Source organism: Aptenodytes forsteri, unplaced genomic scaffold, assembly GCF_000699145.1.
Source record: "Aptenodytes forsteri isolate BGI_AS27 unplaced genomic scaffold, ASM69914v1 Scaffold108, whole genome shotgun sequence".
In the NCBI taxonomy this organism is placed as follows: Eukaryota; Metazoa; Chordata; class Aves; order Sphenisciformes; family Spheniscidae; genus Aptenodytes; species Aptenodytes forsteri.
Window position 1 is genome coordinate 6,052,084 of NW_008794448.1, and position 11,680 is coordinate 6,063,763.

The 11,680-nt window shown below is 38.0% G+C and overlaps 1 protein-coding gene across 1 annotated transcript in view; it reads right to left on the reverse strand.

Moving 5' to 3' along the window:
- Positions 1 to 501: 501 nt before the first annotated feature.
- The window catches only part of BAZ1A (bromodomain adjacent to zinc finger domain 1A), a 62,340-nt gene continuing 51,161 nt past the window's right edge, over positions 502 to 11,680 (reverse strand). The window contains 6 exon segments of the mRNA XM_019474886.1: positions 502 to 1,320; positions 1,877 to 1,964; positions 4,113 to 4,258; positions 5,342 to 5,826; positions 7,062 to 7,288; positions 7,397 to 7,644. Coding sequence (XP_019330431.1) covers positions 1,130 to 1,320; positions 1,877 to 1,964; positions 4,113 to 4,258; positions 5,342 to 5,826; positions 7,062 to 7,288; positions 7,397 to 7,644 — 1,385 coding nt within the window. The 3' untranslated portion in view covers positions 502 to 1,129.

Below are 11,680 nucleotides of genomic sequence, written 5' to 3' on the forward strand. Positions count from 1 at the left end.
CCAGGTATCACACTGGCTGCAGCTGCTGAAAATGCTGGTTGGGGTACTCACACTGAAACCAAATTCTGCTGTGTTCTCTCCAGCAACTTGTCCTAGTAAATTAATGGGGAAGACGGTGTAGCAGTATAACTCAAAAGGAAATGCCAGAAGGTCAAAATACTTTGAAAAATGTGTCATTTTATTTGTACACTTCCAAAGTTGTACGTAGAAACTTATAGTACAGTCCTGTAAATTTACTCATTGCTAGAAGAACTGCCAGGGACAGGGGAAGGTATTTATTGATTGATCATCAAGTTAGAGGGGAATAAACAAACAAACAACAACAAAAAAAAAAAACACACCGGAAAAAAATTTAAAAAGTTATGGAACTCTCTCTCTTTTTTTTGTCTTTTAATCCCCAAGTACAAATTTTATAAATACAAAACAAATTCACAAATTACTTTGAATGCTAAATAAATACACACCGGAAAAAAATTGAAAAAGTTATGGAACTCTCTCTCTTTTTTTTGTCTTTTAATCCCCAAGTACAAATTTTATAAATACAAAACAAATTCACAAATTACTTTGAATGCTAAATAAATATCTACTTAATAAACTCAGACTGAATACCTCCAGCCAGCACTGGTACAGTACTTAAAAGATATGCAATTGTACTCATTCATGTGTAGTGTTGAGAAGATACGCTCAAACAAGTTTTAAAGATACACACAGTTTCTTCAAAACTGTGCTACAGCAGAAGATTTTATCTGAGTTGATAAAGCCCTCAATACCACAGCTCCTACAAAATCTAGAGGATGAAACAAGGTCATTTGGTGCAGGAAAAAACAATGTACTTCTGGAAGATATTTGGACACATGAATGTATTAAAAATGTACAAAACCTCTGTAAACCAGTACTGTATCCAGTACATCTATCAAAATTATTAGACACTGAATAAAACTGTAGCAAAGGTAATCTTTCCTACGTTCTCCTGAGTGCTTAATATTACGTTGAGAATATAGTGCAGGCCACACTTCAAGGTGGTTAAACAGTTGTTATTGCTTTATACAGGTATGACGACTGCGTGATTTAACATTTCATTTTAATGAACATAACAGGTTCCCTCAAAAAATCCTTTGGAAGGCAGAGGTTAGATTCGTGACTTCTTTGCCGCAGGAGCGGCGTGGTCCACATTACCAGATGTGATCGGAAGTCCAAGCTTTTGAGCCTGAATGTGGAAGAAAGCTTGAAGTCTAGTTCCAGCTTTTGCTTCGCTTGTGTTACGAGGGTTGTATTCAAAGCAGTTCGAAAACATCAGCTCAATGTCTTCAATGAATTCCGCTAGTAAATAAAAGGTAAATTAATTTATTTAGTGTCTCACATCATCAGAGAGCAGTTATGATAAAGCAGTATCATACCACTGAATTAGTACAGTGATCCTACACAGAGCTGCAACACAAGAATGTCTTTACATATGCGTCAAGTTTCTATCATTATATTAGTGAAGTGCCATGTAAACATTCTTAAATTTCTCTGATTATCAATAAAGGCAATACAAATCAAGCAGTAACAAGAGCACCTTTTCTAAATATTTCATCAGTGTCACTCACTGACATCAAAGGCTCGAGAAACTACCAGCAGTTTCTCAGCTGCTCATTTCTTACCTATCTGTACATGTCATGTATTTTGGTCGTAAAAGAACTATGTTCAACAAATCTTGTTTAAAAAATATTAGTAAATGCTCTTTAAAAAAATACAAAACAAAAACCACCACAAAACCCCAAACCAAACACAATTTCAGCTTTCTAATCCTCTGACACAGCTCTATTTTAGGACAAGAATGTATTTTAAAGAGAGAACACAGGTCTCATTACCTCTTTCAATAAATAATACTTACATGCTAACTTATATTCACATTTATTCACTTTTTCACGGATTATATTTAAGGCAATAGGTTTTTTGATGATATCGTAGTAGTCCGGTACCTTTAAAAAAACAAAACAAAACGAGTGATTCATAGACAAACAAGTGGAAGCTTAAAATTCTACCTACGTAAAAAATTAAGCAAATCATGCATTAGCAGAAAGCATTTTGGTTTTGTTTTTAAATAAACAGAGGAGTCCCAGGCAGCCACCTCCATTTCCTGAACCGAATATCAGTTTTCAGGTAGTGCTTTTCCACGTTTTATATCATTAAAGTAGCAGACCACAACAAACATTAGCCAGCAATTCAATGAGTAAATCTCATCCTAAACACCCTGTGAACAACTGTAAGAAAACTGCACGAGCAGATAAGCATTACGGTGGTCCAGCTATTCCCATCTGTCAAGCGCAAAAATTATTTCCAAGATTTTAAAACTTTGCACTTTCCTGTAACATATTACAATGTTAAAAGCTCCTTAATCATGAGTAATGGCCATTTTTACTCCACGACCATTCACAGTCTTGCAGGAGAAACGAAATCCCAAGATTCCATTTGGTTGTGGTGAAGAGAAGGTAGTGAGCCTTTCTGTAGCAAGCAGGACACAGTATGCAAGTACCAGAGATAAACACTGTTCTGAGTGGCTGTTTATGTGATAAAAGTGAGGGGAGGAAAAGCATTGCTTAACCCTTAAGGGCACCGATCATTTGGATCGCAGATTTTTGAATTCCAGGTAAGCACCAAGCTTAGGGTGACTCCGTCTCACTCACAAAGCAGGGCAGAGGGGCAAAAGAAAAAGATATCTGATCCAAATTTGACCTTTTTTTAACAAGAAAAGATACCCACATACACCATCATGTATGTTTTAAAACCAAGTTCTTGGTTATGGCCTGTAACTTTACTATATCAAGTGCAACCTGCAAACGAACCTAGAGAAAGCATTAGTAGAGAAACAGATTGACATGTGTTTTCATTCCTTTCCCTTTAGGAGTGCTGTTTACGTAAGTACTAAAAAGAAAGGTGATTTTCTGGCTTGCTGAGCACTGATCATTCAATGTATTCTTTACATTGCCTTAAAGGCAGCAAAAAGCTTAAACCAAAATTTCTATCATGGTGAAGAAAATTTGGGTCACTCAGGTATGGATTTTTCTTTCTGAACTATACAGAGACTATCCCTTAGTGATCGATTCAGGCAAACAGGAATGCACTGAATTCTAGCAGTTTCTTTTCAGGATCAAAATTAACTTGAATTCTCCATCCCTCCTTAAGAAGCTTCCTTGCATTCACCAGATTCTTGCACTTTTTGGTGCAATTCCTGTACTCTAGTAGGCAGACACTAGTCTCGGTTTCATTCAAAATTCCTCTCCACCTCCTCCTCCTCTGCACTTACATCTTTCACTCACGTTTGTACATTATTCTTTTTGTCCAGATACATTAATCCTTCCAGCTATCTGTGACTCTTCAGAGTTTCAAGTCTTCATTTAACAGCTATCGCTGTCAATTTTAATAGAGCACTTAAAAACACTGAGCTCTAGATCCTGCAAGAATGTCTGTGCAGAGTTGCTCAGAGGGCTTGGAGAGGACAGGTGCTTTGTTAAGGTAGGATAGTTCCAGCAGTGCCTTACAACTGACAAGCCAGTGCAGCCTGCAGAAAAGCAGACATGCTTTGGGAACTTCTATTGTAATACAAACCTCTAAAGCAGTGCTTACTTTGGGTACCTACTTTACCATCAAGTATTTTAAAATCTAAACAAGAGGGAAATTAAATTAAGAACTAAGCTAAGAAATCATCTTTTTACTGCATTACAGTTAACAGAGTGAAGTTGTTCCTACCTTGTTATTTTATTGTGGGTCTGTTCTCAGAATACCTTTGCATAAGTTGAAGATCAATTCAACTAAGTAATTAATAACCATAAGCTTACCTTTAGCAGTCCTGTGCTCTATTTCCTGGGGTTTTTTGGTGCCCCCCCCAATCAAAGCATTTCACATTTTTAAATGCTTGATGGCAAGCATATTTAAAATTTTTCCAATAACATGTCAATTGAAAAAGTTATTTCTGGCGTCAAATATTTGAGCTGAAATGCGAGAGTTCTCCTGAATCCCACTGCTTAGCTGTATCCCCCTGTTAGGGCAATGCTATAAAATCCCAAGTTTTACCGGCAGCAAACAGGATTCTCAACCATTATCATTCCCTCTACAGTTCTATCGGTTACCTGGATTTTGGAAACCAGTTTCATGAAAGGCCAGCTGTCATCGTGTCGTACCAGTTCCACTACGAGTTGTTCAAAAGCTGAGAGTTCATGGACTCCCCCTTGACGTCCTGAACTTCTCCTGTTCAATGAGGTTTGAGGAGATGATTCTGGAAAAAAAACAACACCCCACCAGATAAAAATAAAAACCTGACAAGTAAAATAAAAAACATTTTAAAAAAGTGAAACACCATTATTCTTGGGTACTAAAACTGTAGTTTCAGGGCACAACTCATGTAGTTTGGCTTCAGGTATTAAATATACTACAGCCTTGTTATTAACCACTAAATGTCTCTCTTGCCATACAAAATGCTAAGTACCAGGACTTAGCTGGGTTCCTCCTCCATTCTCCTTCATCGCATTAATTTTGGAAAGAATTTTTTCACTGATTTTGATTTTAAAACAATTTGTTAAACACTTAAAGAAAATCCCTATTAGAGAAAAACAGAATAAGCTGCCCGCTCATAACTTTTACTTCCACAAAACCCCTATTCAGAGTTTTTTTATCTGCTTTCAAGAGTAGTCAGCAGGGTGGTTAGAGGATAAGCCCAGAAACTCCCAATGGTGAAGGACAGAAATGGTGCGGAATACAAGGCTGCCGCACTGGAGCGCAAGCTCCTTTACACTCTTCAGTCTCACACTGGGTCCTTTTTGTTTTTAAAAGGTTATTGTAGCTTTCCAAGTATTTCCCTACCATCGAGTACTTGGTATTAGCTTAACAAGCAAGGACACTGTTAGCCCTATACCAGATAGACGACATTTTTTCTTCTGGTAGCAGTTTCTTGCTGTATGTGTATATTCTCAATTTCACTACCTTGCCTACATCTGTGTTCTTCACTGTTTAACCCTTTAACAAACAAAACCATAAAAGCTGTAAGTAAACATTTGCATGGGTTAAGGCATAAATATCTTTCACATTTTCTATCCACTTATTAGCAATTGCTCCATATTGTGTGCAAATATGAAATTTCAAATATGGATATGATAAATCTCCTTGGCAAATTAAGTATTCGTTCTTTAGATGACTGAAATTTTTAAGGTTCACTTCCGTCACTGCGAAAGAAGGGAACTGTCTTGTGGGAAGTGGTAAAAATGCCTTCAACCACCACTTCTAGTCTCCTTGCTCTACCACACAAATATTTTAGCGAGGAACAGAACGTGGTTTTCGTTCTGGACAAACACATTTCTCTAACCTGTGGATTGTCGTTTCCTGCCTCTTCTCTTGGGTTCAGTAACAGGAAGAGAAAGCTTTGAAGCAGAAACCGGATACTTCCTAAGCCGTTCGTTCGAGTCTGCGGTATCAACAATTCTAAATCCGAGAGAATTGGCAGGGCTGCTTTCCAGTGTGTTATCAGCACTCTTTCTTCCTCTTCGTCTTCTTCGAGGACCGAGTAATTCCACGAATACATCTGCTTGTAATGAACTTTGGCTCTGACGAGTGGTCCGGCTATTAAGTCTTAAAGAAGGCTTTGTCACTGATGGAGAGGCTGATTTTGCCCTTCTTAAACCCCTTCTGGTAACTTTAGATGAAGATTCAGTTTGCTTATGTGTGTTTTGCTGACTCCGAGAAGCGTATCTTGCCTGACGCTGGCTGTTCCGACTTGAGAATGGATTGTTGAGTTTGGCTGCTCTCATTTTTAATGGAAACTTGACCTGGGGTCTTCCTTGCTTTGATGGGCTACAAAAAGTGAACAATTATGTTTATTTATCCCAAAATTCCATTCCTCTCTTTTCCCTCAGTTTTCTAATTCAGCATTTAAAAAACCCAACCATTCAAGGTTGGACTGGTAAGCAGCTGGCTTTCAAGCTGATGCAGTCATCCAGTTACCATTATCTTAAATACTGCTCTGAAGTCTCTTAATTAAATGTTACGTGGAGCACCTACTTTAAAGAAATGCTCAGAATTCTGATCACCCTTGCAGCTTGTGCAACACGAACGCATTAACGGGAGTGCCAGCTATCAATTTCTTTAAATCACTTCCCTATTTCTCATAGCAACTGTAACTACTAGGATTTTTGAACAATATGATCAGCTATGTAAATAAACGGCAGTTCTGAAACACTATGTATAAAAGTTACGCTCTAGTCAGGGTTTATAACTAATACTCAAGACTCTCCTTCCATTACAGGAGAGAAGGAAGATCCCAGAGATAAATTTACTTCTGAAGGGGATGCAAGTTCTCTCCAACTATTGAATCCCAACTGTCAGAGCCACAAATAATCTTGCTTCAGTCAATTCAAAAAAGACTGTACCAAAAAGAAGAAAAATACTCTGAGATCAGGAAAGTTTCCTTCAACTTTTACACTCCTCACGTGTGTATAAAATCCATCACTTTACTGAAATTATCACATTGGATTATTTAGTTGTTTGGGGTCTTTTTTTGGTTGGTTGGTTGGGGAGGGGGGTTGGTGTGGGTTGGGTGGTTTTTGTTTGGTTTTGTGGTTTGTTTTTTTTTTTTCTTTAAACAGCTACTGCAGAAGTCCTCAAGTCCTCCCAATGTCACATAGCCTCCAACGGACAACCTTGTCTTCCCTAATGTACCAATACCCAGCCCCCCAAAATTCAAAACTGGACAAAGACAGCTCCAGGTTTTCTCCAGAAAAATCTGTTTGAAACTCTCTCCACTTTATATTCAAACAGTAGCTGTACAAAACTGCAACTCTGATGGCCATCTCTCACCCACACATCCAAGGCTCGAATTTTCATCCTGAAAAGTGAGTCTAAGTCCAGTAGACCTAACTTTTGTTAATATTAAACTCATCAGTAAGAGTCAAATTCATAACAAGCTGCTATTTTTTTAAATAGCTTTTTCAGACTGGATTTTCAAGATATGTGCTTATGTGAACAATTATTCCACCTGATAATCAAGATGATATTTCAGTAGGAAACCACTTTAACGGATGTCTATTTACCTTATCTCTTCTTCCTCTTGAGATTCATCCTCTTCATCTTGCTCTTCTTCATAATGCTCTTCCTCACTTTGTCCCATTTCATCATAGTTTGCCTCTTCTTCCCCTTCTCTTAGTCGTTCAGCAGTCTCTTCATCACTTTCCACAGAAGGTCTCTGTCTGGAGGAGAGGCGTCTAGAGCGCTGTTTTGGTCGGCACTCTGGACAAAACCAGTCTCCTTCAGGAATGACCTAGAAACAGAAGAAGAGAAGAAAAAAAAAAAGGATTAGTAATATGCAATTAAGTCATAAGAACTACTCAAGTTTTGTGTGAAAAGGAAGCACTTTTTCCTCAGATACCTTGAGCTTGGGCCTGATACAGTAAGTATGATAGCCTCGATCGCAGCCATCACACAGCACCATGCTTTCTGCATCGCCTTTCTTTCGACACACTTTACAGCGAGCATTGAGGATGGACTTTGACCAGATGACACTTCGATCCAATGTAGACAGATGAAGGAAGACTTGGGACAAGCTGGTAGAAGAAAGAAGTGACTCTCTCCAGCGATCCAAAACTGTTTTATAGGATCGTCCACCATCACTGGCATCTTCCATTAAAGAAGGGGATTTAAAAAAAAAAAAAAAAAAAAAAAAAGAAAAGAAAAGAAAAAGCAGTATGATCAAACTTCTTTTTCAAACATCCAGGTTATTCTAGACTACGAGGTAAGGCTCTGACTTTCAAACATAGCAGTAGTTAACTGGGATAATATTGTAACCTTTGTCTTATCTCTTCAATACCTGAATATTTATTTCCTCAGTTTCCAAGCTGCTGAAGCCATAAGATTTTACTCTTCAATACCAATTCAACTTAGAACTTGCACATATATAAGACATGTGTAAGATAAAAGTTTTACTCGGATGGCAAGCTGGAAACCTACCAATTTGATTCAATTTATAAAGTATAAATGAAGATTACTTAAGATTTTAAAAAAAAAAAAAAAAAAAATCACCACACTCCAAATTTACTTTCCCTTGCAAGTACATTTTGAAATCCCAAGATATTTACATTTAAAGAAAGTACCTGGCATTAAACAGAGACTTCAGTGGCAAAACACAGCTTAAAGGGCTCTTCTCACCTGCACTTGCCCCTGCCCCGGTATAGTCTAGCAGACATTTTTCAGCCCTCTACCCACACCTCAATGCCTTTATTCCTGCCCTGCACTCCGCCTTCACAAGAACCTGCACATCTGTGTGGTTAACCAGATTGGGTGACCGGTCTGCTTGAAACATAACTGTTTTCTTGATAAGCAACATAGCACACATGAATCTCTGGTACACACCTAGTGGCAAACCAAGTAAGACCTGGGATCCTAATTAAGTTAGAAATAAATGGGGGGGACAGGGGGGAGAAATTATATTGTATTTTCAAACAGGTTTGATTTGCAATCCAGGCCACTGAAGCAGCCACACAAATACACAGAATAGCGAGGGTAGCAGTACCGAACGGGAATGAGCAGCTAGGAATTACAGAAGCAAACGGGCTGTTTGAAGAGCTAGAGAAACAAGAAGGTATAAATTACACCCTGCACTGCTGCTGCTGAGCAGAAAGGGAATTTCTTTATGAACGTTGAAAGCTATTTCTTGCATTTTAAAGCAAGAAGGTTTAAGGAGAGGAAGAGACAATACAGCGGTATTTTTGATTACAGAAATGTCCACAGATTTCCCTTCTAAAAGTGATAGTCCAGTTATTACTGTGTGATCTCTAGCTGATTAATGACGTACTCCAGTATAAAATGCCACCTTGCCTGCTGCACTAGTCACAGTGGGCACAGAAATGGCCAACGATCCACCTGTCTGCCAAATCAGGCAAGTGACTAGGAATGGCCAACGATCCACCTGTCTGCCAAATGATTTCTCCTCAGGAATAGGAAAAGAAAATATCTAATAACAAATAAAATGAAAGAACAAAAATGAGACTAATTGCTCTCCTGGCAAGGCCTTTCTGCCTTCTCATCAACTGGCTGCCAGGGTTTGCCTAATCTTGCATACATTTGCATTAGCAGCAAGCAGCACAAGAGAAGCGATAGGAGAAGGCAGAGGATAAACAGGCAACACAGCTTCATAAATTAAGTATAGCCACTCCTGAACTGCAAATACAAATCTGGATTTCCTAAAATTTCCTATTACTTTGTCCTTAGGTTTCCTGTCTCAAGTTCAGTCTTACCAAGGATAGTGGACAAGGTCCTTTTCACAGCACTGCAGTATTATCTCACAATGTATTTTTTAAAATTCAGTAAGAAGAAAATTAAAACCGCTTGTCAGGACACTAGAATCTACTGTGAGACCCACTTCAGTTCTCAGTTCTGCTGCATATTTCTACTATAACTCTAGCAAAGACACTTTATCTTAAGTGTATATATAGTTTGGCAAGCATTTCTTTTGCTGACAATAGCAGTTTGAGCATTACTACTTTTTTTTGGCAGTTATTTCTAGCCTGGATTGGTTAACCAATATAGTTCATCACACAAGAACAAATACTTGCACTGCAAAATGGCAGTTGCAATATAGAGATAGAAATTACTGACCACGACCTGCTTCAGCATGTCCTGCTGCTGAAAGAAACAAGCCAAACGACACCCGCTGTTTCAGATCCCAATTTGTAAGATAAGAATAACACTTTTTTCTTCCATCCATCATCTTTCTCATTTATATTGTTAACTTGGAGGGAGAAACGGCTGCTTCCTTTGTGTCTGAGCAGCTCTACATTGCGCAGTGGGATACCCCTCTGTCAGCTAAGCCCTCCAAGCCTTGCTACAATGCAAATGAAGTTGTTTGACAGATCTATGCACTCATCTATCAATAGCTAATTGAGTTCAGGGAAGGGTTTTCCATTTTAGTATTTCTAGAAAGGATATGCAGTTGCACAATGCTGTGAAGTTTAAAAAACACAAAACAAAACAAAAAAACTGGGGCATTAAAAGGAAAGGGGGGCGCAGGGGAAGGATTATGTGAACACGCAGATTTCTGTCCCAAAGTGATAAAAAGAAAATACAGTTCTTTATCTCTGGTTGCAGAAAACTTTTTTTTTTTTTTTAAATAGCTATATTTGTTTTACTACCCATGTTTAAACCTTTGGCTTCCAATACCGCATTCCTTCAATGTAAGGAACTGGCTACAAAATTATTAAAGTAAAAAAAAGAAAACCTGATAAAATATTCAATACTTTCTAATTGTTAGCAATACAAGTAACATTTAAAATTTACCACCTCTCTGACTAGTCTTGTCTTCCACTCTCTTCTTCTTTTTATCCCCCCAGTGTTTCCTTTTATCATCTTCTGCATTACCTATCATTAAATTCATAAAGTGATTTCAAATACCTTTTTGAAGTGTGGTGGATTATTTTTTAATTAATTTTTATAATCCATACTTGTGTAGTCTAAAAATGTAACTAGGAACAGTGGTTCCCAACATGTGCATGTGGAAAAAGGTAGGCAGGGAAGGCTAAGAGAATAATGTGCATGGAGGAATTGCACATCCCAGGATTTACTTTGACTCCCACTACAAACAGAAGGCTTAAACTGAAAGCTCTTAAACCTACCCTCCCTTACCTTTCTGTCCATCTCTGGTACAAACAGCTATAGGAGCAGCTTACTGACCACAGGTTTCTCTCGCAGCAAACAACTTGTTTGGTCTATGCTACCAAGAACCTCCTAACATCTCAAAAATATAGCCAGTTTATGGCTACAGTCCTCAAGGACCAAGAGAACCAGCTCGTCTGTCCATGTGAAACAACATACTTAAGATATTTTTGTGCAGGAGTGTTCTTGAGTATTAAAATGATGAAATTACTCTCCCAGGAAGTAAAAGCCATAGTAAACCTCATCTGCTCCAAATGCAAGGTACTTTCTTTGACTGCCTTCTCTGAAAACAAAAATTCTTCCTCAGAAAAAAAGCCCACTTTCACCTTTGCTGCCTCTGCTCATGAAACTCCGCAGGGAAGTAATGAAAGCACGAGAACAAAGCATGCATATATACTAATCCTATCCCAGTTCACTGCTGGAAGATGTCTGATGCTATTATGAGGAGGACAATTATAAACAGAAAAGGAAACAACATTGGGAGTAGAGGAAACAAAAATAATCAAAATCTAGAAAGAAAGGAATGGAACAAAGACAAGCAAAAAGGAGCAAAAAAAGCTGTATTTTTTTTTGTCCCGCAAGAAGTGCACGGCATAAGTTAAAAAGGAGGTAAATGGTTCCCAGTATCAGTCACAAAGGTGCTCCCATGAATTAGAATCCAACCTTTCATATGGAAATCTGAAGGATGCTTAATGACTGAAGTCCTGCACTAGTGCAGAAGGCAGGGTTTTTTTTCATGGCTGCCTCACTGAACTCCAGGGCAACCAAATTGCTTCATCATTTTATACCTCAGTTTTCACATCTGTGTAATAGGAATGATGAGACCTACTTCTCCACTGCAAAGTATTTTGAAATGTAAGGAAAGGTAATTTATACTAAAAAAGAAGCAAAATCCACAATAAAAATTGCTTGTATTTCTTCCCCCTCAAACATATTTTTTATCTGAGAAGTAGCACTTCAGAGTTTCCATCAAACAGCTATTTGAAAAAAAAAAAAAAAAAAAAAA